The 24,368-nt window shown below is 39.9% G+C and overlaps 1 protein-coding gene across 1 annotated transcript in view; it reads right to left on the bottom strand.

Annotated features, from left to right (window-relative positions):
* Positions 1-15,376, bottom strand: part of EIF2D (eukaryotic translation initiation factor 2D) — a 33,099-nt gene extending 17,723 nt beyond the window's left edge. Inside the window, exons 1-8 of the mRNA XM_061632109.1 lie at positions 15,131-15,376; positions 11,387-11,577; positions 9,019-9,102; positions 8,021-8,111; positions 4,072-4,179; positions 2,510-2,811; positions 1,632-1,749; positions 941-986 (exon numbers count right to left, since the gene is read on the bottom strand). Of these exons, the coding sequence (XP_061488093.1) occupies positions 941-986; positions 1,632-1,749; positions 2,510-2,811; positions 4,072-4,179; positions 8,021-8,111; positions 9,019-9,102; positions 11,387-11,577; positions 15,131-15,186 (996 nt within the window). The 5' untranslated portion in view covers positions 15,187-15,376. The remainder of the gene's footprint in view (positions 1-940; positions 987-1,631; positions 1,750-2,509; positions 2,812-4,071; positions 4,180-8,020; positions 8,112-9,018; positions 9,103-11,386; positions 11,578-15,130) is intronic.
* Positions 15,377-24,368: the final 8,992 nt, after the last annotated feature.

The raw sequence follows: 24,368 nt of genomic DNA, 5'->3' as shown, positions 1-24,368 counted from the left end.
ATGTTATTTCCTACATAATGTGCTTTGAGGGAAGGGATCATAGCTTTCTGTTTGCTTTGCACACAGAAGATCCTAGTTTAACCTTTGGCATCTTCCAAATGATGGGAAAGACCTTTTGCCCTGACCCTAGAGAGCCACTGCCAAGTCAGGATAGACAGTACTAGGCTAGATGGTCAAATATAAGGCTGTTTCGTATGTTAGATGTAGGAAATACACATTATAGTAAAGTGCAACAATTTATCCACAGAAAAATATAATCTCAGCTGCTCACACTTACAGCTTGAAGACTGAACAACTATGTTTCATTCTGCAATTGTATTTAATCATTATGGCATCTTAACAAATTGATTGCAACTAGAGCCTTCCTCCCCCACTTCCTTCATGAAGGGCAATGAGAGAGCTAGCAGCAATCTACAAAGAAATGGCAGGAAGGGGAAGTAGAAGAGCAAACAACAACGAGCCACTTTTGCCAAACAACGGGCACACACAAAACTCCCAGTGTCCTAAACTCCCTTGTCCACAGAACTGGGCACATGTCCCCACAGAGCTGCACAAACCTTACATCTCAGTAAATATGTCACAAACTTCACACTCTCAAAGAAAAGAAAGCCCTTCAAAAATGATGATCATTTATTTCATTTATCAGTCACTTTATACAATTTTAAAAGTCTCAAAGTGACTTGACAAAATAAAACACGATAATAAAAATAATTTAAAACCAGAAATGATGCAAATTCAAAAATCAAATATTCCAAATGAAAAATTATTCAAATTTCCATCACAAATATCATAAAAGAGCCCTTCATATCTGTTGCATCTGTGTGAGGGACTTGGACAGGTAGTCAGGCAAATACCTACTGTACAAATTTTTATTGATGCTTAATTGTTAATTTCTTTCCTCAACCTCTCGTGGTACAGAAACAACAAAAACGCAACTTACCTTTTTGTAGCTAGATTTCTTTATATCTAGTTGTTGATCTTTTGGACTGTTGGTGGATTAAACAAACAAACAATTATATGCAAGAAATAAGAGGAACTGAGCCTCTCTCATTGTTGACCACATTTTAAAAATAAATTTGTTTCCAGACCTCTCCTGCTAAAATATTCTTAAAAGAGAGAATTTAAATTTCACATAAAGAGATCAAATAGACCTGCCTTTTTCATCACAAATGCAAGCAATTTCTTTTCTTTTTGTTACACTTCTACTGGAAGATAGCCATAGCTCTTCCTTGTGAATTATCAAAAGATTGGTCAACACAAAATACCCTATATGTGCAATGAGCTTTTCAAAGTTAAACAGACCAACACTTCATGCAAACAAAATTTTAACTTGTGTCACATCTGGAGTATGCCTGAAATACAGACCTGGATCCATGTTAAGTTCACATTACTGCTCATATTTATTTATTTATTTATTTATTAATTATTTGATTTATATCCCTCCCTTCCTCCCAGCAGGAGTCCAGGGCGACATATAGTGACAACGGCTGTGGCTTAGAGCTCTGTGTATACAAGGCTTCTAATGTTGACTATAGTGAATGGTGTCTCCACATATACAAGGCTCTGTTTCTATATCCCTCAGTCAGCAATGTGGAAGCTCTGCAAGCTTGTATAGATCTTACTACACATACCAGCATGAGAACACGTAGTTACGGAGAAAGGTGCTGGCCAGTAGAGGGAGCTCTGACTTCTTCACTTTACATTTTAAAGCATGGAAGAAACATTGGTGAAGCAACACATTCATTTGCTCTAGAAGAAAAAGACAAAACAGTTTGGTCCCTAGGAGCCTCAGCACAGAATGCAACATGGCCCAGTTCACACCTTGTGAACCTCTCAGCTCCTGCTTATGCCTTTCAGTTGTGTCAGTGTTGAGCAGGGCAATGGTTTCCATGTGGCACAACATGATCACAAGCTGTGAACTTCTACATGCAAGCCATGCAATGCATAGTCCCCCCTGCCCCTTTTGGTCAAGATAATATATAGTCACAGATAACAAGAAATGAAAGGACAAATGTTAAAGTTCGGCATAACATCTCTACCAACATTAAATTTCCACAGAAGCAAGTTGACACAATAGCAGTGAGCACCGATCTTAAATAAAAGCCTATTTCACTTATTAGGGATGTGGGGATCTACACACCATCCAATATATATATATCTCCAAGTAGGGCTGGAAATGTTCCTTGCCTGAAACCCTGGAGAGCCACTGCCAGTCAGCATAGGCAATACTGAACGAGATAGGAAAGAAATCCATCCCCTTTACATGCCATGGTTTATATATATACACATACACACACATGGACAAGGGATGTAGAACCTGTAGCTCTCCAGATATTGCTGGACTTCAACTCCCATCAACCCCTGCCAACTTGACCAGTGGTCATGGATGATGGGAATGGTAGCCCAACATTAATGTAGAGCCAGGGTAGAGAACTTGCAGCTCTCTAGATATTGGTGGTACAGATGGGACCTCAAATACAAATCCTTGTATACATCTCAAAAATTTTACCTTGTGGACTTCTACTATCTTCTACCTCCTGAGGAACATCTAGGTTGTCCTCTTCAGTAACTTCAGCAGCACCACTTTCATTGGGGTCCTCCTTTTCTGCCATGACCATACACTGAATATCTTCCTCCACACTTAGATTTCCAATGCCTGTCTGCAGGGATGGGTCAACAGGGAGGCTCTTTCCATGTGCTTTACTTTCCTCTTCTTCATCCTCCTGCTCTTCTTCTTCAGCATTCATAATCTCTGAAGGTTCAGCTTCTAAGTGGGCTATTGCTGGTGGGCAGGACTTGTCACCAAATCCCCTTTTTCAATTTAAAAACAAACAAAAATAGGTAGCACAATCAATCTTACCCCAGATTCCCATTTCAGCAAAAGAGCAGCTCATAGCAAGAAATCAATATGGGATCAGTTAAGATGTATAGTTAGGGAGAACCATTTTCTTCACTGTAAAGTTTATGAGCAAAACAATCTGGAAAACCAAGGACACTGTCACATTTATTTAATGCTTTTAATGTGCAAAGGGCCAACAGACTGTCATAACCAAAACAAGACCTTACGTGCATAAACCCTCTCAAGACTATGAGTTATAGCCAATGCTAATCCTACTCAAAGTAGACCCATGAAAATGAATGGACATGGCTAACTGAGTTCCATTAATATTAATGGGTCTACTCTGAGTAGGACATAGCTAGCTATAACGCTATAGGTTAACTTTCAAGTAGAGTGTGGCCTAAAACCATCAAAATGCTATACCCTTTGGCTTGCGTATTTGATTTTGTGCCTAACAGGCAGCATAGCAGAGACTTATTATTTGAACTTGAACTTCCATTAGTCCCAGCCAGCATGACAAATGGTCAGGAATGATGGGAGCTGTAGTCCAACAATATCTAGAAAGCCACAGCTTCCCCATTCCTGCTATAACGTCTATGGAAATATTAAAATGTACACATGTCTCACAATCTAGTATGTATAACCCACTCATGGACGTAAGCAGGAGAGAAAGACAGACTTAGGCTAGCACCAGGTGATGGGTGGTGCAAGGAGCTTCAGAAGAAAGGTCCACCACAACATTGGTCTGATTTGGGAAGGGGAAAGAAAAGAGGATGATCATTCCCCACACCCAAGATGCCTCTCATGGGGACTCAAGGAGAACCATGGGCACAGCACTACCTGTTGAGACTTTTGTAGAGTTGTACTCATCCATTCCTTAATAGTATTTTTAGGGCACACTCTAACAGAGTTCTCAGGGTGGCCACAACAAGAAAGGTTCACAGTTTTCTAGATTGGGCCTGTGTAACAGAACTGTGTTTTTTTTAAGTCTTGTCAAAACCATGTACCCATGCTGACTTCAGACCCACTTGTCACTTTGTAAACCTGGGTAGAAGACCCACTGCCAAGAGGTGATACAGCAGATTCTATAGAAGGCTACTTGTTTCGTTACTATATATTTCTCAGGGCTCATCCTTCTCTAATCTGAGTTTTGGATTAACACCTGTCCAAAGCTAACTAAAAGGTTTTCTCCCATTTTGTAAACTGTCATGTACTTCTGGTGATGTACCCACCATAAATGATCCATGTATGTATGCAGCACTGTGAAGCCTTTTCCTTTCATTCCAGCTGCCACCATCTCTGCAGAGGACATGATAGCTATTCCGATGGCCACAGGGGCTCTGGGGAAAAAACCCAGAGTATAGTATAGGGCAAATAGCTAAATTACTACTCCAACTAAAGCAAGTTAGATATTAGAGCTTGCAGCCAAGAAATCTCTCAGTTCAGACGTTATAACTGTGGTCTGACTGTGGGGAAAGTGCTTTAGGTTCATGTGCTCCCTCCTCCCCTTACATACCCCAATTCCCTGCTGCACTTTACAGTCTTTGATAACCACCATTTGCCATGATGGCCAGTTTGGGCACTGCAAACCATAGCTTACCTCTAAACAAGAATAATTCAAACTGTAGTTTCTACTTCTGGTTTGGAGGCAAGTGCCTGAATTGGCCATCTTCGTAACCTATGGTTACCACAGACTAGTATGTGCAGAAGTGTACCAAAATACACAAGGGAAGAAGGGAGTGTGCAGGCCTGAAGTACATTCATGAACAGCTGGGATGTCTGAACTAGCCAATGTAAGTAAGTAAAGTTTAATGTTGTAACCACAAGTCATAACATAAACATACAATAACATACTATGAAATACAACAACATTCAAACAACAAAATAAAATTATACAATAAGATAATGAAAAACATTAAATATAGGAGAAAAGGATTACAACAAGCTAAAACCAGTGCTACAACTAAGAACTTAAGTATTTCTTTCTAAGTTTAAGAGAGAGCAGGGCAAAAGTAGCGACTCGGTTGCTAACAGTCGGAAACACGTCTGCAAGAAGATAGTTCAGTTTCTCGACATCAGAACCCTTAAGTTCATCCACCATTAGTAATTTGGGCCTGATCACATTGTAAATTGGGCAGTGGAGGACATAATGGATAACATCCTCCACTTGACCAACACCACAAGACAGAGGCGTTGTTCGACAGGGAGCTTACGAAACCTCCCTTCGAGATATGCAGAGGGCATGGTCTGCAGGCGAAGGGATGTTAAAGCCCTTCTCAGTGGCGCATTGGTTATATTAACCAGATATTGAGAAAGACTTCTGTGTTTTTTATAATGATAGTACCAAGTTGAAAATTTGGATGATTGTATCGCCATTGCGTCTTTGTTAGCATCCTTTTCAAAAAGCCAGTCTCTAATATTTTCTCTGTTCCACATACTAAGTTCTCCCAGAGATGGTAAGGAATATGTTTGTAAAATGGGTGACAAAAATTTGGTCCACTGGTTTCCAGCTGTGTAATGGAGAAAACAGAGTTTGGCAAGATGGGATTCTTGGAGGTTTTCTAATTTCCTATAGTGGCCCCACAATGCAAGATGTACTCTAACAGCGATGGAAGGTAGGCCTACCTCCATCCTTAAATAGGCAGCAGGGGTACCCTGGGGGAGGCCCAAGATCTTCCTTATAAAGTTATTTTGGACTACTTCCAATTGGGCTGTGACCTTCTCGTCCCATCCCCAGATCTCAACCCCATACAACATCTGGGCTATCACCTTGCCTTGAAATATTTTAAGTGCAGGGGCTACCAATTGTCCTCCCTTAGCATAGAAAAATGACAAAATGGCACCTACTGTTCGCTGAGCAGTTACCAAGACATTAGATAAATGTACTTTCCACAAAAGGGACTTATGAAAGGTGATGCCCAGGTATTTAAAGGAAGGACACTGCTCAGTTAGTTGGGTATTAATTGTCCATCTATGTTTAATATTACCTTTGCCAAAAATTACTACTTTAGTTTTGTTGTAGTTTATCTTCAATTTTTCCATTTCACAGTATACAGCTAGTCTGGCCAATAATCTTCTGAGGCCAATCTCAGTATAAGAAATAACAGCCATGTCATCAGCATACATTAATAATGAGATTGTCTGTCCATTAAGCGAAGGGGAGAAAAAACTTTGTGACTTCATGGCCTCTACAATATCATTAATATAAAAATTAAATAAAAAGGGAGCAAGTAGACAGCCCTGTTTCACTCCTCTCTTCAATAAAATGGGGTCTGACAAGGACCCTTAACTAGCCAATGAATAATGCCCCTCAATACATGAAAATCAACCCTGCTACTGGAAGCCCAGCGGTTAAGGGTAATTAACAGGAGGCTGCACACAATCAGAGACAAAATAAAAGGGAGGGTCAGAAGGCCTTCCTCATTTTGTCTGCTCACTTCCCTTTGAAATCCAAGAGGGAAGGGACAAAACCAGGGGATGAGATAAGAAAAAGCATACCAAATTGTTGCCTGGAAAGCCCATCAGTATAAACCAGGAAAAATACTAGTACAAGATAGTTCAGAGACAATTCTCAGTTGAAACCCATATTGTTCCCAGATATACTCTTTGGGCAACAGTCAGATTTCTGTTCTGCATTTGTTTCCTAGTAGGTTTATAGGCTCTTCTTGCAATATAAGCAAACAAAAAGCATAATAAGAAGCATTATATTTCTTTAGATTTCCCATTCAAAAAAAGATCCCCAACTTCCGTGGATAGAACCTAATTTTTGCTGAGGAGCAGAAAAAGTGCCATAATCAGCTTTGTGGTTGGAGAGTACCAAAATAGGGAGAGGCGTTCCCTGCCATCTTATCGCTTTGGAAACACACACACACACATCCATTCTCCACCCTGCTGCTTGAGATGTTTCCCAGTTCATAGGATGCCACATACATAAGAACAGTCATAATCTTGTTCCTTTGCTTCCTCAGCAAAGTTAGGAGACGGGGAGGGAAAGCATGAGCAGCATATGCAGTCATGAAGCATGCAGGCCAATTCCTGCTGTAATAATCATAATAATATTGCCCAGGGCTGATGCTACTTTCCCTTATTTGCATTTATTACATTCAGGCAATGAGCAGAAAAGAGTCGGACACACATCTTTGTAAGAAAAAGAAAAAGTCAGACAACTCTGATCTATGCACCTGCCAAACCTCTTGAAAGCTGACCCAACTGCATGTAAGAGACTTCCACTTATTACAAAGCCATGCACCTTGTATTTTCTGCCTGCATGATGGATCCGTTACCTCAGTGGCAGAGCACCTGCTTTGCACATACAGAGCTCCAGATTCAATCTCTGGCATTTTTTAGTTAAAAAATGTAAAGAAGCAGAGCTAAGAAAGACCTTTAGATTCTTAGGCAGAGTGCCACTGCCAGTCAGAATGGACAATATTGAGTTAGATCAATCACTGCTTTAACTCAACTTTCTCCAACCTGGCACCTTATAGTTTTGGACTATAATTCCCATCAGCTTCAGCCAGCAAGATCCTGCTGATGTAGTCTGAAATAGCTAGAGGGCACAAAGTTTGGGGATGATAATTTAACTCAATAAAAGGTAGCTTTGAGTGTTTGCACTCCCATATATTCCTATGTAATTTCTACGGTGAAAACTCTCCAGAAATGTTTGCTCCAAACCCACAGACACATACGTGAGAAGCCCTGTATTTTTGTTGGCCTGATCAAATTCCTGTAACTCTTGGGGTTTTTGCCATGATTCTTTACAAGACGTTTTGGGAGTTTTTTAAAATCCATTTGGCCCAAGAGTTGCAATGGTAGGACAGAGAGAAACCTCAAAGGGTATGAAAGATTACAACACACACACACAAAATCAACAGGAAAGGCCCCTAAGTTTTCTTAAATGTGATCTTGCTTGGCATCAGAGCATTCAATTGTGTTTGACAAGCAAAAGGCATCATCGCAGTTCAAGGACACATTCTAGTTGGCCAAAGGATCTCAAAAATATCACAAGGGATGTGACCTGAGGTGGGGTATAGCCTAAGGAAAATTTTGAGGGCCAGAGAAAGAAGCCTGGAAGGCCACGTGTGGCTGATTTCCCTACCCTTGATTTACCCTCAAAATGCACCATAAGAGCCCATTCACAAAGAGATCAATCTTTTCAGCATTAGTTTTCAAGAGAAATCGTACCTGTTTCCCACCAAGGTAATAGCACAGAGAGTCCCCTGATCTACCTGAGGAAGACCGGAAGAGGGCACTATAACTCCTGGAAGCATTAGATCTGTGAAAAAGACCCTTTATTATCATTGTAACAAAATTGTTAAAAGACAGTCACAAACACCCCTTGTTCCCACTTCTCTTTTAAAAAACAAAAGGCGCCACTGACTTCGAGGCTGACATGAAACAAAGGCTTCTCTTTGATGGCTTCAAATCTTGTCCCTAATTGCCAGGGCAGCTTTTGAGCAGCTCTGCTACCATCAATTCTCCAGCCACAAAACCAAAATTTATCAACTCGAATGCCAGTTACCCAAATCTGCATCACATAATTTATTATGGTTACAAATCATGACTCACTCTAGAATTTGGAGTGTTTTTATTAGAAACACTCTGTTTTACTAGAAACATCACTGTGGTGATGGGGTAGAGGATACAGGCTTCCTATTTTTGGTAGTAATAAAAGTGCCAGTGTTGTTGTTTTTTAAAAAAAATAAGGAATATGTAAAAGGCCTGCAAGGTTAGAAAAAAGTTTGCCTGGTGCCTAAAAGAGATGGATACCAGGCATGCTTGTTTAGGAAGAGTTCCATAACCAGGGCACCACAGCTGAAAAGACCTTATATCCCTCATTGCCACCCTCTTCATCTCTGATGGCAGAGGTACCTGAAGAAGGGCCTCAGCAGAAGATCCTAACATCCACGCAGGCTGATATGTGTTCTATTTACACATTATTTTCCTTCCTAAGGGGATTTTTAAAAAGGCCTGGAGCACCTCAGCTTCAACTGTCACCGCAATGCTAAAAATAGATGTATTTACTTGGAAATAAATCTTGCTGCATTTCAAAGGATCTTACTTCTAACAGCATGCTTAGGACCACAATGTAACAACCCAAATAACGAAGACCAGCTCCACAAAAAGGCAGATGAGTGGTACAATGCAGACGCACTTTGAGGATTTGAGCTCAGGCCCCTTACCTGCTCCTCCTGCTAGTTTGTGCAACACAGGTGGCCATGTGGAAAAGTCAGGAAGAAGGTGAGGATGAGACCACAGAGTGTACACTGTCCCAAAGAGAAAACAAAATGCTTTTGAAATTTCAGCATTACACAACTTTGCTTGCCTGCATTTCTCCCCAGTTTTTCAGAACTGATATCCATGAATCTGAGTTTAGAATCAGGAGACGGAACCTGCAAAAAATGTTGCAGCGTGGAATGCTCCTGACCGGGATTCCAGCCACATGGTCCTACCCTTCTTCTGCTCCCCGCCCCCTTATTTTCTATTTCTTCCCCACAATAATCAAGAGGGCACTCCTTGGCAGCTGAGCACACATAGCCCCCATTGGGCTGTTCTTGGTCCCTCCCCAAAAAAGGTTTTTCCTCCTTAATATTTGTTTTAACCTCGAAGCCTCATCTCCTTGTGCACTGGTGGTGCCATTTAGTCTACATAAGCAATGGCACACAGAGCCTGTACAATGGAAAATATGATTTATTTTAAGTACCTGCTCTTTTCTATCCTGCTTTTCAGCTGGAAAAAGTTCCCAGACTGTCTTATTATTTATCCATTCATTCATTAAATTTGTGTTGTGCTACCCTTCCTCCCAAATGAGGTCAGGGTGGCAAACTTCAAAATGTTACATCAATACAATTTAAAATATAATGAAAACATATTTAAAACATTTTAAAACAATTAAACACCTCAAACATTTCAAACATCTAATACATTTAAAGCAATTACATACCCTCACAGTTACTAATGTTAAGGATGCCATGGCCAGTATCTCTCAGCCATAATATATACACACACAACAAAAATGAAGGGAATGATGAAACCAAAAAACCAGAGCACACAACCCAGCTTCAGTTTTGAGTTTATATAATGACTAACATGTGTATTCATTTGGAAGGACCCCTCCCTGACTCTACTTTTTGTTATTAAGCCAGAAAGAATCCAACCTTTTGGCAAGGAAGAGTACTCTACAAGAAAGAGGAAAACTGGAAATTGCATCAGGAAAGGAAACTTAGTCCTTAAGGCTACAGCCTTGTACACACTTGCCCCACTGAAGATAGCAGAATGTGAGACTTGCTTCAGAGTAAACATGCATCGGATTGTGCTTTAAGGTATTTTGTGCTAGTGGGCTAAAATATGTGCCCAGTTATATCTCACAGCCGAAAAAAAATAGAAGAATGACTTCTCTAACTGTGCCAAGAAGAGAAGGAGTTTTATAAAAAGCAAGTAAAAATTATTCATCCTCTGTAAGTCTCAAGCTTATCATAGTCTTTAAAATTAAATCCCACAATGAAAACACATCATTAGCCAGGGGCTGTAACTAACTTTTCTGTAATCACAGATAATTAACATATTTTTTATTTATTTTTATCCCACCCTACTGAATAGAACAGATTACAAGATATTTAAACCCAATAGGTAAAAACAATGTGTAGTTAGAAGATACTTTGGCCTGGTTAAACAAACCACAGTTTATCTGTCTGAGAAAAAACTATGTGCCTCTGCACTCCCTTCTCAACCCCTTGTTCTGGTGCCAATGTTTTGGTTTGTTTAAACCACAGTTTCCCCTTACGCCCAAATTGATAAATTGTGGTTTGGTTTCTGATTACTAACCAGGATTTGAAACAAGGATTAATTCCATGGTAGAGAAAAATGAATATAGCATAAAAATGTACACCAGCTGCTGCACTCACAGTTCTTACAGAGTAACCAAAACTGGAAAACAGAATCCCCTATCAATTCTTCGCTGTAGTAGAAGCTGGAGAAGAAGGTTCTCTGGATTCAGCATGAGTATTCTCTTCCTGCCATCCCATAGCAGGCAGTACATGAGCCCTATTCAGGCATTCACGATCTACGCATTCAGGCATTCATGAGCTAGGCTCCCCTCCCCTCATCCCTATTCTCCTGCACAAATACAAGGGAAACTACCCTGACTTTTCAGGTTTCTACACTGCACTGAGAGCCTCTGCTAGTACAATACTGCAGACAATTACCCTTGAACTTGTGGATGGAGATGGAGATGGGGAGTGGGGCTAGCATGCTCATGTCCACTCTCCCCCTCCTCGCACGGTAATTTAAGCCAGATAGCTAACACCTGAACAGACCGATAGTAATAGTATTTTTCAGGGATAGTTTATGGATCAAAGACAATATGCTACCTACATCTGATTTTTATATCTCACTACCATAACTGAGAAGTAGTGGGACCTTCTTATTTTTTAGATATAATAAACTGAGGCTTAGAATTATTTTGCAACTTGTCCAAAGTGAAACAGCAATCTGAACTCAAATCTCGCCAGTTCCGGAATAGCAAACTGCCTGCTGAAACATACTTCGTACCTGTTGGATACAGTCTTTTCTCCATTTCAAAAAGGACTGGAATCCTGCCATTGGCATAGACTGTGAGAGCCTCTCCTTTGTGAGTGTACAGTTTAATGACATTCAACTCTTCTTTATTTGGCACAACGTCAGATAACTGTTCGGAAGTGAGGGTGGGAAAAGTCGCTGCAACATCACTCCGCAATTTCCTCCTACAAGGTTAATCATGCATTTGTTACCACATATAACTCCTGAAATTTAGTCAGACCAGTAACGTATATTGAAGAAAGCAAGATGTACAAGGCTGCTTGTTTTCAGCCTTTTATTGTTATAAATGCTCATTCTATGTTCATTCTTTTCACAATCTTTACTATACATTTTCCCACCTCTCCATCCATCCAAGGTACCTCACAACTCAAGTACACCATATCTTTATGTACAGAGAGAGAGAGATTAAAACCCATTTTAAAAAGAGAGAATTCAATTTTCATAAAGCTGTTATGCTAGATCTTAAATTAGGGGTCACTAACATGGGCCCTCAGAGGCCTTCTCTAACGCCCACTGGTCCCCTCTTCCCACTGAAATTAAGCTTGAAAGAAACGTTCTATTGTAGCCAATAGAATAGGTTGCTATGTGTGTGGTGTCCATGACATTTCTCCAGTTTGCAGATGTGCCCATGGGCTCAAAAAGGTAGAAGAGTTTTCAGATCCAATATTTTCACCCTACTTTTGATCTTGATTTTCCCCCTTACATGCCCCACGATATCCCCAGTCTGCTCTGGAGGGCTGGAGTAACCCCCTGAGCAGATTTAGAGGGCATATGGGAGGATGAGAAGGGGAAAACATTCCATTCACAGGAGAAATCCTTGCACTAATGGAACATTCACCTGAGCGCAAGTTTGAAAATAACCATATATTTTTGTCTAACTATTCTCACACTGGAATTAGGTAAACCAACTTTTACCAGTTCAGAAACACCACAAACCCAAATATATCCCCTCCATTTATACGGGTTAGTCTTCTTCCATTTTTTGCTACTTCCATTTTAGCCTATTGTTCATTTCTATTTTGTTCAGTTAATTGTATTTTATTGACTGTTTTCTGTAGCTGATGTTTTGACTTGTTGTACACCGCTTAGAGTTTTATTTAAATATAAGCAGTATATAAATGGTCTAAAATAAATAAATAAATAAATTTCTATAATTTTGAAATCCTTTAACACACACACGCCAACAACAATGGATTGAATCCAAAGGTGCCCTTCTGCATATGGATGGCATCTCCCTGTTACGGGACCGCTGTTTTATACCTGGCATGCTTTACAAAAAAAAATGAAACTATATCTAAGATGTTCTTCCATTTGGGAACCTCATTGCACAAGCAGATTCATTAGATCTTATTATCATAATAAGATAGATCTTATTGTAAAAGAGCTTGCACAAGTGTTTGTGGAACACCACTGAATACATTTTCCTTTCTTTCAGATATTATAGCAGCATATCAATTGTTTTAACAAATATTCATACCTTTAAAAAGACTGAATAGAATCTGCTTCAATATGTCTTTATGCAATTGTGGTTTACATAAACCAGTAAGAAGTGTCTGCAATTTACTCTGGATGTTTTTTAAAAAATCCTAGCAATTCTCTGTACTCCTATTATTCTTTTTTTTTAAAAAAATATTTTGATGGAGCAATATGCCACATATTGTTTTATATTCAGTTTTTAGCGTGAAGCTGTTGAAAACATAAGGCCACACTTTAAATAGTATTTTTGACAACCTGCCAACTTAGCTTCAAAAAGCACACCATAGTGAGATACCAGTCCTTTTATATCAGAGAACTTGAATGTTTACCCTTGAAGCATGTCAGGTTTCTATATACTGTTCTTTTCATTATCAGCTTTATGAGATGGGCTTATTATTTATATAGCACCATCAATGTACATATTTAGGTCCTTGCTCCAAGGAGCTTACAGACTAAATTGTGCATGGGAATGAAGGAACAATGGGTGGCTAACCTGTAGCCCTCCAGATGTTGTTGGACTGCAACTCCCACCATTCCTGACCATTAGCACACTTAATAGGGCTGATGGGAGTCAAAGCCCAACAACATCTGGAACATCAAAGCCCAACAACATCTACAAATTAGCTACCCTTGGATTAGGCCTAAGGGCCTAAGAAGAGATGGGATTGAATTCATGTTTGAAGGGAGAAAGGGGTAGAAGCATATAGGTGCTGTGTTTGTTCCAAGCATAAAGGGCAGAAAGGGAAAATGGGCAGAAGCTTTTCAAAGAACGGAGACCTCCAAGCTTAGTGACATTTAATTACTCCCTATGATTTGACAAGTCAGTTTTAAAACATGGATAAGTTTCAAAATAGATTGTAATGGGGGTCGAAGTCAAAATGCCACAGCTTCTAGGCAAGACCTTGCACACGCCTAAACTAACTTTTAAGATTAGCACCTCTTGCCTAATTTGATAAACACTGGCATGGGTAGGCATAAACCTTCATTTTGATTAGGAACATCATTGCTTACTTAGCGGAGGTTAAGAATACTATAGCGTATTACCAAAACATATTACCAACACTTCCAATTTACCGCCCCTTGCTCATTATAAACATTTAACAATTTGGTCCTCCAAAAATGCTACTTCTATTTGTAACTAGTGGATTAGAAAGATGTCATAAATCTATTTGCAATATTAATTAAAGGAACAAAGACTAGACAGACACCCAAATGGAGTCTCCATAATTTCAGCTGGGAGCTGGAGGAAAAAAGGAGAAGAGAAAGCATGAGAATTATCTAGTTTTTGAATATTGCAATCTTAACTTTTGTCCATCTTCACCCAAGTGCAGAAAATAGCACTGCTAGCTCAGAAATAAAAATATTTTACATCCAAATATAAATAGTCAACTAAACGTCTCTAGAACTTCAAGTATTACTATATGTATTATTGTTGTTATTGTTGTTTTTAAACAATGTTTTCACTGGGTTTTAATTATATCATGTTTTTGTAGTTTGTAATGCTGCCTTTATATACATTTTTGAAAAGTGCAGCTTAGAAATATTTTAATAAATTAAAAAAATACAGCTATAGAGAGAAATCAGCTCATGATGTTGTACAGATATACTTCTCCAGCCAGTTTATCAGGAAGAACTGTGTGCTGGAATTAGTGAGTACGTGATGAGCAGAAAAAGAGGGTGGACATGTAAGGGCAACTTGTGCAATGCTATGAACATTTTCCAATATGTTCAATTTGTTCACAACTCTAGAAAAGTAATGCTTATTATTTGGGGGGGGAGCAGATAATTATTTGTTGTTTAATCTATTCCATTTTTTCTTGGCCTCAAATTACTGCAACATTATCTATTACTTTTGATCTAAGGAGAAAAGTAGATTCATGTTTTTAAAAATCCAAAAAACCAAAACCTTAAAAGTGTCAGACAAACAAATCAGACCACCGTATTTGTAATATAACACAACTACCTCCGTGAAACCATAGCCCAAGCACCAATACTAATCAACCGGCAACTTGTACATTTCACACAACAGATAAAATTAAAGCGAAGAGACACTGCACTTTGAGGGAGGCATTAACCTGACATACCATTTTAAAAGTGCACCTTCTTTTTCGCGAAACAGAATTTTAAGTAGCATCCCATAAATCCTCGATTCTAAAGCATTCTCTTTTACAACTCTAAAGAGTCTTGACGGATTAACGATCAAGGAAACATCTTGAAGGGGGAAAAAACAAGAAAGCTTACCTATCAGACCCTTTGATAGCAGTGTTGGATTTCACCCTGAAAGCTTTAGCAAACATGGTCAAAGAAACCCCAAGGCTTCACTTCTTGTGGATGAAATTTCGCAGCTTACTGTGATCCCAGAGTGGAAGGAACCACTAGAAAGCAACATCCATCAGCTAATGGCAGAGTCACACAGAACTGTCGCTCTCAGTCACTGCATGGACGCAGCCATGATGCGGTGCTGCAACAAAATGAGTCCGTGCGGCAACAGCTTGATCTCTGCTGGTGTTGCTGGTGCTTCCTGCTCTGGTGACATCAGATGCAACAGAATAGGCTGCATTTCTTGCCGATACTAATAGTGGTCTGTTGTACGCTGCAGAAGCAGAACGAATATCTGGCTTCGTTCGTTGCAGTCTGAATCTGCTGAAATCAGTGAAAGAATCTCTAAAGTAACATAGCTTGTTTTGAGCAGGTACTTTGAGCAGGTATATGGTATGGACTGCCTTCAAGTCGATCCCGACTTACGACGACCCTATAAATAGGGTTTTCATGGTAAGTGGTCTTCAGAGGGGATTTACCATTGCCTGCCTCTGAGGCTGAGAGGCAGTGACTGGCCCAAGGTCACCCAGTGAGCTTCATGGCTGTGTGGGGATTTGAACCCTGGTCTCCCAGGTCTAGCACCTTAACCACTACACCACACTGGCTCTCTCTTTGAGCAGGTTGTTGTTGTTGTTATGTGCCTTCAAGTCGATTATGACTTATGGCAACCCTATGAATCAGCGACCTCCAAGAGCATCTGTCATGACCACCCTGTTCAGATCTTGTAAGTTCAGGTCTGTGGCTACCTTTATGGAATCAATCCATCTCTTGTTTGGCCCTCTTTTTCTACTCCCTTCTGTTTTTCCCAGCATTATTGTCTTTTCTAGTGAATCCTGTCTTCTCATGATGTGTCCAAAGTAGGATAACCTCAGTTTCATCATTTTAGCTTCTAGTGACAGTTCTGGTTTAATTTATTCTAACACCCAATTATTTCTCTTTTTCGCAGTCCATGGTATGCGCAAAGCTCTCCTCCAGCACCACATTTCAAATGAGTTGATTTTTCTCTTATCCGCCTTTTTCACTGTCCAACTTTCACATCCATACATAGAGATCGGAAATACCATGGTCTGAATGATCCTGACTTTAGTGCTCAGTGATACATCTTTGCATTTGAGGACCTTTTCTAGTTCTGTCATAGCTGCCCTTCCCTGTCCTAGCCTTCTTCTGATTTCTTGACTATTGTCTCCATTTTGGTTAATGACTGTGCCGAGGTATTGATAATCCTTGACAAGTTCAATGTCCTCATTGTCAACTGTAAAGTTACATAAATCTTCTGTTGTCATTACTTTAGTCTTTTTGACGTTCAGCGGTAATCCTGCTTTTGTGCTTTCCTCTTTAACTTTCATCAGCATTCGTTTCAAATCATTACTGGTTTCTGCTAGAAGTATGGTATCGTCTGCATATCTTAAATTATTGATGTTTCTCCCTCCAATTTTCACACCTCCTTCATCTTGGTCCAATCCCGCTTTCCGTATGATATGTTCTGCATATAGATTAAATAAATAGGGTGATAAAATACACCCCTGTCTCACACTCTTTCCGATGGGGAACTAATCAGTTTCTCCATATTCTGTCCTTACAGTAGCCACTTGTCCAGAGTATAGGTTGCGCATCAGGACAATCAGATGCTGTGGCACCCCCATTTCTTTTAAAGTATTCCATAGTTTTTCATGATCTACTGTCCCGTCCAGAGCCGAAAGAATGAGGCTGGAGTGTGTGTGCAAGTAAATCTCGTTTTATTAGAGTAATGGATACATCAAAGGCATTGCGCTTCATAGGAAACCCTACGCTAACTCACTAGAGTCCCTAACTATACTCTAGACATGCTCTGCAGCGTGTGAAGGAAGTTGACTGAACGACCCCCCACTGGGAGCGGCAGGCTTATATAGGAAATGTTTTCGAACATAATCTCTGACTCCTTCGTAATTTCTGTCTTTGCCCTGTCGTTTCTCACGGCGACGGGAACGAGGAGACAGGGGATGCGCATCCAACAGCTCATCTGAAGACACCTGCTCCCGAGCAACGGGCTCGAGGTCAGGGGGCGGTGCCACACTGGAATCCTCCTGGGAACTGCTTGGTAAAGGAGGAGCTGGCACTGACTCTGAAGCTTCCCCCCACAAGTCCTCTGCATCAACTGGGGGCGGTGCACTCGGCTCCTCGGAAAGGGCATTACTCGTGGGAACTGGCTGGAGAGCAGGCTGCCCCCCTCCCGCACGATCCTGCTCAGACACAACAATCCCCAACTCTGCTTCTTCTGGCTGCGGAGGCGCCTGAAACTCATGCCTCCCCCCTTCCTGGCCCTTCTGAGTTGGCTGCAGCGCAACATCTACGCAATCAAACGCTTTGCTGTAGTCTATAAAGCACAGGGTGATTTTCTTCTGAAATTCCTTGCTCCATTCCATTATCCAACGTATGTTTGCGATATGATCTCTGGTGCCTCTTCCCTTTCTAAATCCAGCTGGGACGTCTGGCATTTCTCACTCCATATATGGTAAGAGCCTTTGAGCAGGTACTAGGACTTATTTGGTGCATATTTTCATTCTGATTCTGTGCAAGTAAACCCCACTAGTTTCTGGAAATTTGGGGGCACAATTTAGATAATCCACTATTTAGTTTATTATTATATGTTAATATGATAAGCACTGTTTGGATGTTTTGCGTCTGGCACTGAAATGTGTGCAATCGGTCTGATCAATCAGCATGAGGGATGGGTGAATCCCTGTCTGTTTTTAGATTGGCAAGAATTTGGATTAATTACATTTTTTTTCTGAATGTTTGCTGGAGATCTAGTTTTTTAAAATTATTATTCATTTATCTTAGAGCCTGATTTGGCTTGCTAGGTCTGCATAAATACTGATAGCATTAATACGCACCAGGCCTCAGAGGCCTCTGCATCCACAGTGTGGATTTGGCCTTTTGTGTTGGGCACAGGCTGCAACCTACGTGGAGCACCCCAAATGTTCTCATGAATACAGTGCATCAAGAATCATATGGCAACGTGATAATGGTAGTTCCCATGGCCAACACAATCTTAGCCTAGTGTAAATTAGCATTTATGTTTTTGGAGCAAAGCATTGTACCTGCAGAAGTAGGAGACCTGGGAGACCAGGGTTCGAATCCCCACACAGCCATGAAGCTGACTGGGTGACCTTGGGCCAGTCACTGCCTCTCAGCCTCAGAGGATGGCAATGGTAAACCCCCTCTGAATACCGCTTACCATGAAAACCCTATTCATAGGGTCGCCATAAGTTGGAATCAACTTGAAGGCAGTCCATCCATCACTAGAGAACACTGGAACACACAGCTACCTGAATAGCCTATTGTGTGAGTGGGAGCTAAGAAGTGCTCTGTTTTCTGAATCAAGCAAGGCACATAAAAAGATGGATACGGGTGGTGTGTTTTCTTGGAGAAGCTCACTTCAAATTATATAAACGCCTACAGGAAATACCATCGTGACTTTCTTCCATTCTATAGTTCTGTAAAGGGACTATGTAATTCCATAAAGGGCCTATGGAACCTTGCCAGAAAATAATCAGTACCTGCATAGAACTGCACTTCCCAGGGTTCTTTGCAGGGAGCCATGATAGTTAAGCAAATTTAAAACTAGTATATAATTGTAGCATAAAAGTGCCCTTTGAGAACCTTGGAGAGATGTACTTACTACAGAGAAGCTGAATATGATCAAAGGTACTGAAGAGATATGTAGGCATTCACTCAGCAGCAAGGATCATCTGAATTTTTCTGGTCCATACAGCCCAATCCTATGTATGTTTAATTGAAAGTAAGTAATTGAATCCAATAGAATTTACTCCCAAGGAGATGGATATTGGATTGCACCCTTCTCTGTATTTCTTTGGACATAACATGGCAAATGGTCTTGCCGCTATTTTAATACTGAGATTTCTCTCTTTTTTTTTTTTAAGTCAAAACACTTTTGAAATAAATATGTAGTCCTCCATTGTGAGAATCTGTCTTTATAAATTCCAGCATCCATATTAGGGCAATACCTTTACTAGGCCAACCAAAATATCACAAAATAGTGCGCAAGTTTTTAGTTCTTCATTTTTCTACTATTGTATGAAAGGCCGATTTCAGAACTCTTGTAAGATTTGCATTTTTTCTTTGAGGGAGGTAACAGAAATACATACTTCAGCCAGCATCTCAAGGGACAACCTGGCTGACCTCATATCTTTGAAAAGAGAGCACAGCTGGCCTGGGATAATCCAATCTATGTGGAAGGGAAATGTGGTTCTGATGTGAATCCACATACTCTTTTTCAAAATTGACCATTCTGTAGTGTAGAGACATTCAGTATTGTTCCCTATGGCACTACAAAGCACAGGAAGCAATTAGAATATAGTAAGAATATAGTAAATAACATACTCCTAAAGAGTATCACCTAAAATGTGATCTGGGAAGGGGGGGTTAAATTTTTATTGTGACAGTTGCTTTCCTTAAGGAAAATGGCATAGTTCAGTATATATGCCTCAAGGAACATGAGCAGGGCTGTGATCCCTGTTAACAGCACCAGATGGCTCTCAGCATTGCTTTTGCTAAGCTATTCATGTGCCCTTGAAAAGCAAACCAAAAGATTTGATCATGGGATATTCATTTAAAGCCTTTCAGTTAGGGAGGGTAATATTCCAATTCAGGCTCTGATACACATCTATTAGCAATAATGGGAGCTTCATTGCTTAAAGATGCAAGTCTAAGCAAAATATTCAACAAAAGGAATTATAACTGTATAGAGGTTAATTGGAATTTTCAGCTAAAAATGAAATATAAGAATTGAAGTGTGCATAAAAAATCAGTTAAGGAGTTCAGAGAATGAAGGCATAGCAAGCATAAAATTGTTTAGCTGCAGTTTACCTTATGGCAATATTTTCTATTCATAGTACAAAACACAGAAGCTCCATATTCAAGAGGTTAAATTTGTGTGGAATTTTTTCTCCTTTAAAGAATTTTGCATTTTGAGAAAATATTATCCTGGTCCCGTACATAACATATACAGTGCACTGTTTTAGTTTGGCTGGTGTAGGAGATGGTAACTTAAGGACAGATTTTTATGTGTAAACATATTAACAGGTGGACAGTCTTAAGGTTTTGTAATCTGTCTTGTGTACTATACTGTTTTCAGCACCTGCTAAAAAAAATGGTTAGGCAAGCCTACCCAGATACGTACATCTGAAATGTATTTTAATATGCAATTTTAGTTTATAATGTATAGTTTAACTGCCTATTTTATATTTTGGGGGGAAAATCAGGCCAACTTTTTTTTAACTTCTTATCGATAATTTTAATCTATATAATGTAAACTGGTTAGAGATGTTTACAATTAAGTGGTATACAAATTCTGTAAAATAAATAAGAATAAAATAAATATCATTAGAACCCTGAGGCCTATCAACCGGAGTCAGGTGCAAAATATGTGTAGGTGTGCTTGCTGGGTTGACCCAAGACATGTTGCTGCCTGAGGCGAAGAACAAGAGGGCCTCCCCACTCAGTTCCATGTATAGAAGCTAACTGGACTGGCAGCTGCATCTTACCTCAGCACTGGGACAGCATCTTCCACTGCACCTGGGGGCACCAGGCTACACTGAGTGCAAGTCAATGTGTGGCACACACCACCCGGTCCTCCAACACCTCACCATCACCCCTTAGCATCCAGCATCTGAGGCAGCCACTTCACTCTGTCTAATGGTAGGACAAGCAATGTGTGTTTTGTGAACACACATAGAATTTAAGAGGCACCCTGTTGCTTAATTCTATGTGTGTTCACACATAATCTAGGATTTTATTTTCAGCATCAGAACTGAGCATGCAGTCCTTTTACCAAAAATGTTTCCCTTTAAACTTTTGTTTCAGGATCGAAGTGGGGTGGGGTGGGGTGGGGAGGAGTCCTTTTGTTGTTACTATCATTTATCATCTGGGTGTCAGAAATCTTTACTGATCAACTGTAAATTACCCACAAATCTTATCAGTACATCTTGGTCTACCTCCAACTTGCCCTTTTTCAGCCCAAGGACCCCACTCCTTTCTGGACAGCCTTCCAAGGGCTATATGTCAGTTTAGGGTTAAAGACAAAAATGGGCAAAGCAATGAATATACAATAAGCTAGTTTCTACACACACTTCCATACCCCGCTCCATCCTCCATCTAGACAAGAAGCATTATTAGAGTTAAAGGACGCATTCCAGCCAGGCAAAAATACTTGGGGCGTGAAGCAGAGCAATGAGGGGTGTGGCCAGGGGAGAGATCTGAAGGCCAGATAGGTCTAGAGAACCGCATTTGGCCACCACCTTGAGGTTCCCCACCCTGGCTGCCCTAGACAATCAGGAGCCCAGTTTGTCAGGCATTCTATTGTTGTTGTTATGTGCCTCCACATCGACTACGACTTATGGCGACCCTATGAATCAGTGACCTCCAAGAGCATCTGTCATTAACCACCCTGTTCAGATCTTGTAAGTTCATGTCTGTGGCTTCCTTTATGGAATCAGGCATTCTGTAATCTCAATAAAACAATCCTCTGTTCTAGGGAAGTTCCTAGAGTTTAAAGTGATTTAAAACATAGCTTAAAGGTGAAATCCTATACATGCTTAGTTGGGTAAACCCCGCAGAACTGTGTTCTGAATGGACACGTATAGGGATCAGGTTGAACATGTTTGGGGTCTTCTACTGTTGAGCCTGTCCATCGCTGTTTCAGTAGATGGTTCCTTCTAGAGATACACTTGGCCTATAGTGCTCACATGTGTGTTCTTGAAAGTATTCATGCTTAGGAGTTATGCAGAACTGTTTGTTTAGTAGTCAGAATGACAAAAAAATCCTATTCATAGCTTCTTGGAAGACTTTGAGTAAACATGTATTGGACTGTGTTGTAAGCGTCTTGTGGTGCTGGCACCTTAATAGTAGGGGAGCAATTGTAATTTTGTGGCAGAACTAGTGAAAAGAATATCCAATTGGTTTTATATGATGATAAACTACCTTTAGATACATAATTTCCATGGTATAACTCTTCGGTGTGTGGCATGTAGTTTTGATGATGTCATCAAGATGGCCACCATCAAAATTTGCAAAATCATGAATATCTCCGTACATAGTGGATGGATTTTAAATTATAAGGTATCATTTTGTAGGCATTTCACAAAACCATAAATTTGTTCATTACAACCTTAACTCAAAAGTCAATTTTTGTAGGTATTTGCATACTGTATTTATAATATCGACCCTATCTCTATACTAGTTTTGGCTGTTGCACAGGTGATAAAGTCAGAACAAAATGTTTCGTACTGGAATTTATTTTTTGTGTGTGGTTAAATTGCATATTTAATACCTAATAGGTAAGTATTTAAACAGGTAATAAGTTTAATAGGTGACCGTTTTATGCTGATAGCAATATGTAATATAATTGCAGTGTTAACAGCTATATAAAGTCATTCACTATTGTTTATTGGAACTGTTAGTCATTACTGTAACATAACATAACTATTCACACATTGTATATCCGAATAGGCTTTAGTCACTGGTCACCATTATCACCACTATAATCATCTTCATTATCAGAGTCTGAGAGGTCCGGTCCAATGTGAGAATCATTATCACACAGGTCATTATTTCCTCCACACTCACACATCTATACATGGTAGGTTGTTGGCTAAGCATTTGCAGGGTGGACTTGCCTGTTCTTTACACATGAACATCTGATCAGCTGCAGAATTGAATCTAGTGTGTATGTCATGTCACAGAGAATGGGAGATATCTATCTATTCTCCATCCATGTTCAACAGGAGATGGAATTGTTGGGTGTGCTTGGTCATCTTGGTTCGAAATCAAGAGTAGTTATCCTGTTTCTTAGCTGATAGACCTGGCAAATGAATGCTTCCAATTTATCAAATACTATGTCTGGGATTGTGTCTTGTGTTCCTAGTGAGTTTAAAGCAAGAAGAGAGTCTTTGGTCGCTGTAGTGAATGCTTTCCACTATGAAATTTTACCTTTCCCTGACAAAGTACCTGTGCAATCAAAAATGTGAAATGCAGGCAATGCAGAAGCCTTCAAAGGGCCTAGTGACTGAAATATATTCACAAGTGATACATTTTTTTGAAAAAGGAATAGTAAAACTCAGGAGGAAGTCATTGGTACCCTCGTACAGTAAGAACCAAAATATCAGTGTCCTGTGCAAATATATATATATATTTAGCTCCTCTGTCCATGGCATTGATGGCATGTAGAATTATCTAGGAATCTGCTTCTTCCTGTGTACTACTAAGAAACTTCAAAGACTAATGTGAGGCAGCCATGTCTGTATGCCATGCAGCTACAAAGTCCTTTCTAGTCATTTTTGCATGATGAAGCATCTTATGAGCTAGGTACACAGTTAACTCATCTTTAGTGCTAATGCATGAAAGTAGCTTCTTCATAGTAACATTTGCTATGTTCATGCTGTCCATGATTTTGTACTGGGTGGGTAATATCCCCTGGAGTCTCTTTTGTGATGTCAAACACCAAGTGTATTTCATCACGCTCCCAATATTTGCTCTAAAAAGTTTTTATGAATACATCAGCCAGATCTTTACTTGTTTGAATATATTTTGATTTCTCTGCAGCTTGTAGTTCTGCCACACCATCAATAATTGCAACAGAACAGATACTTTCAGATGTTTTGCTGGTTGTGCTAGTACTTTGTGTTGGTGTCAGACATTACTTCAATTTCAATTACATTTGCTTTTTTGCTAGCATAGATGCATAGTCCCATCGGTATTAAGCAGTGATCGTGATACAGCAGAGAATGCATAGTGGCCCAATGTCTCACATAAATTAACTTGGCGCTGTGATCTAGTTACAATCAGTAGTCAGGCAAATAATGGTTTATATGCACTTAACTCTTTAACAACACCAGCCACATTCGTTTTTATATTCTTCTTGGCATTTGAACACAAATGTAGTTTTTTGTTCTTGATTGAATCCTATAAATTCACAGCACAAGTCTCTGAGTTTTGAAATCTACATACAATCTGGTACTGAGAGCACGCAGTCACCTAACATCCTTTGCCATTTTTTCATTGAAAACTACCTTGGTTGCAATATTAATGAGTTCAGGTCCGTCATATGAAAATGGATTTCCAATTAGTTTCCGTTCAATACACAGTTTATTTATTGCCATAT

The sequence above is a fragment of the Rhineura floridana genome, chromosome 6, assembly GCF_030035675.1.
Source record: "Rhineura floridana isolate rRhiFlo1 chromosome 6, rRhiFlo1.hap2, whole genome shotgun sequence".
NCBI classification, from domain to species: domain Eukaryota; kingdom Metazoa; phylum Chordata; class Lepidosauria; order Squamata; family Rhineuridae; genus Rhineura; species Rhineura floridana.
The sequence above is the reverse complement of the archived record's forward strand: the minus strand, read 5'-3'. Positions and strand labels throughout refer to the sequence as shown.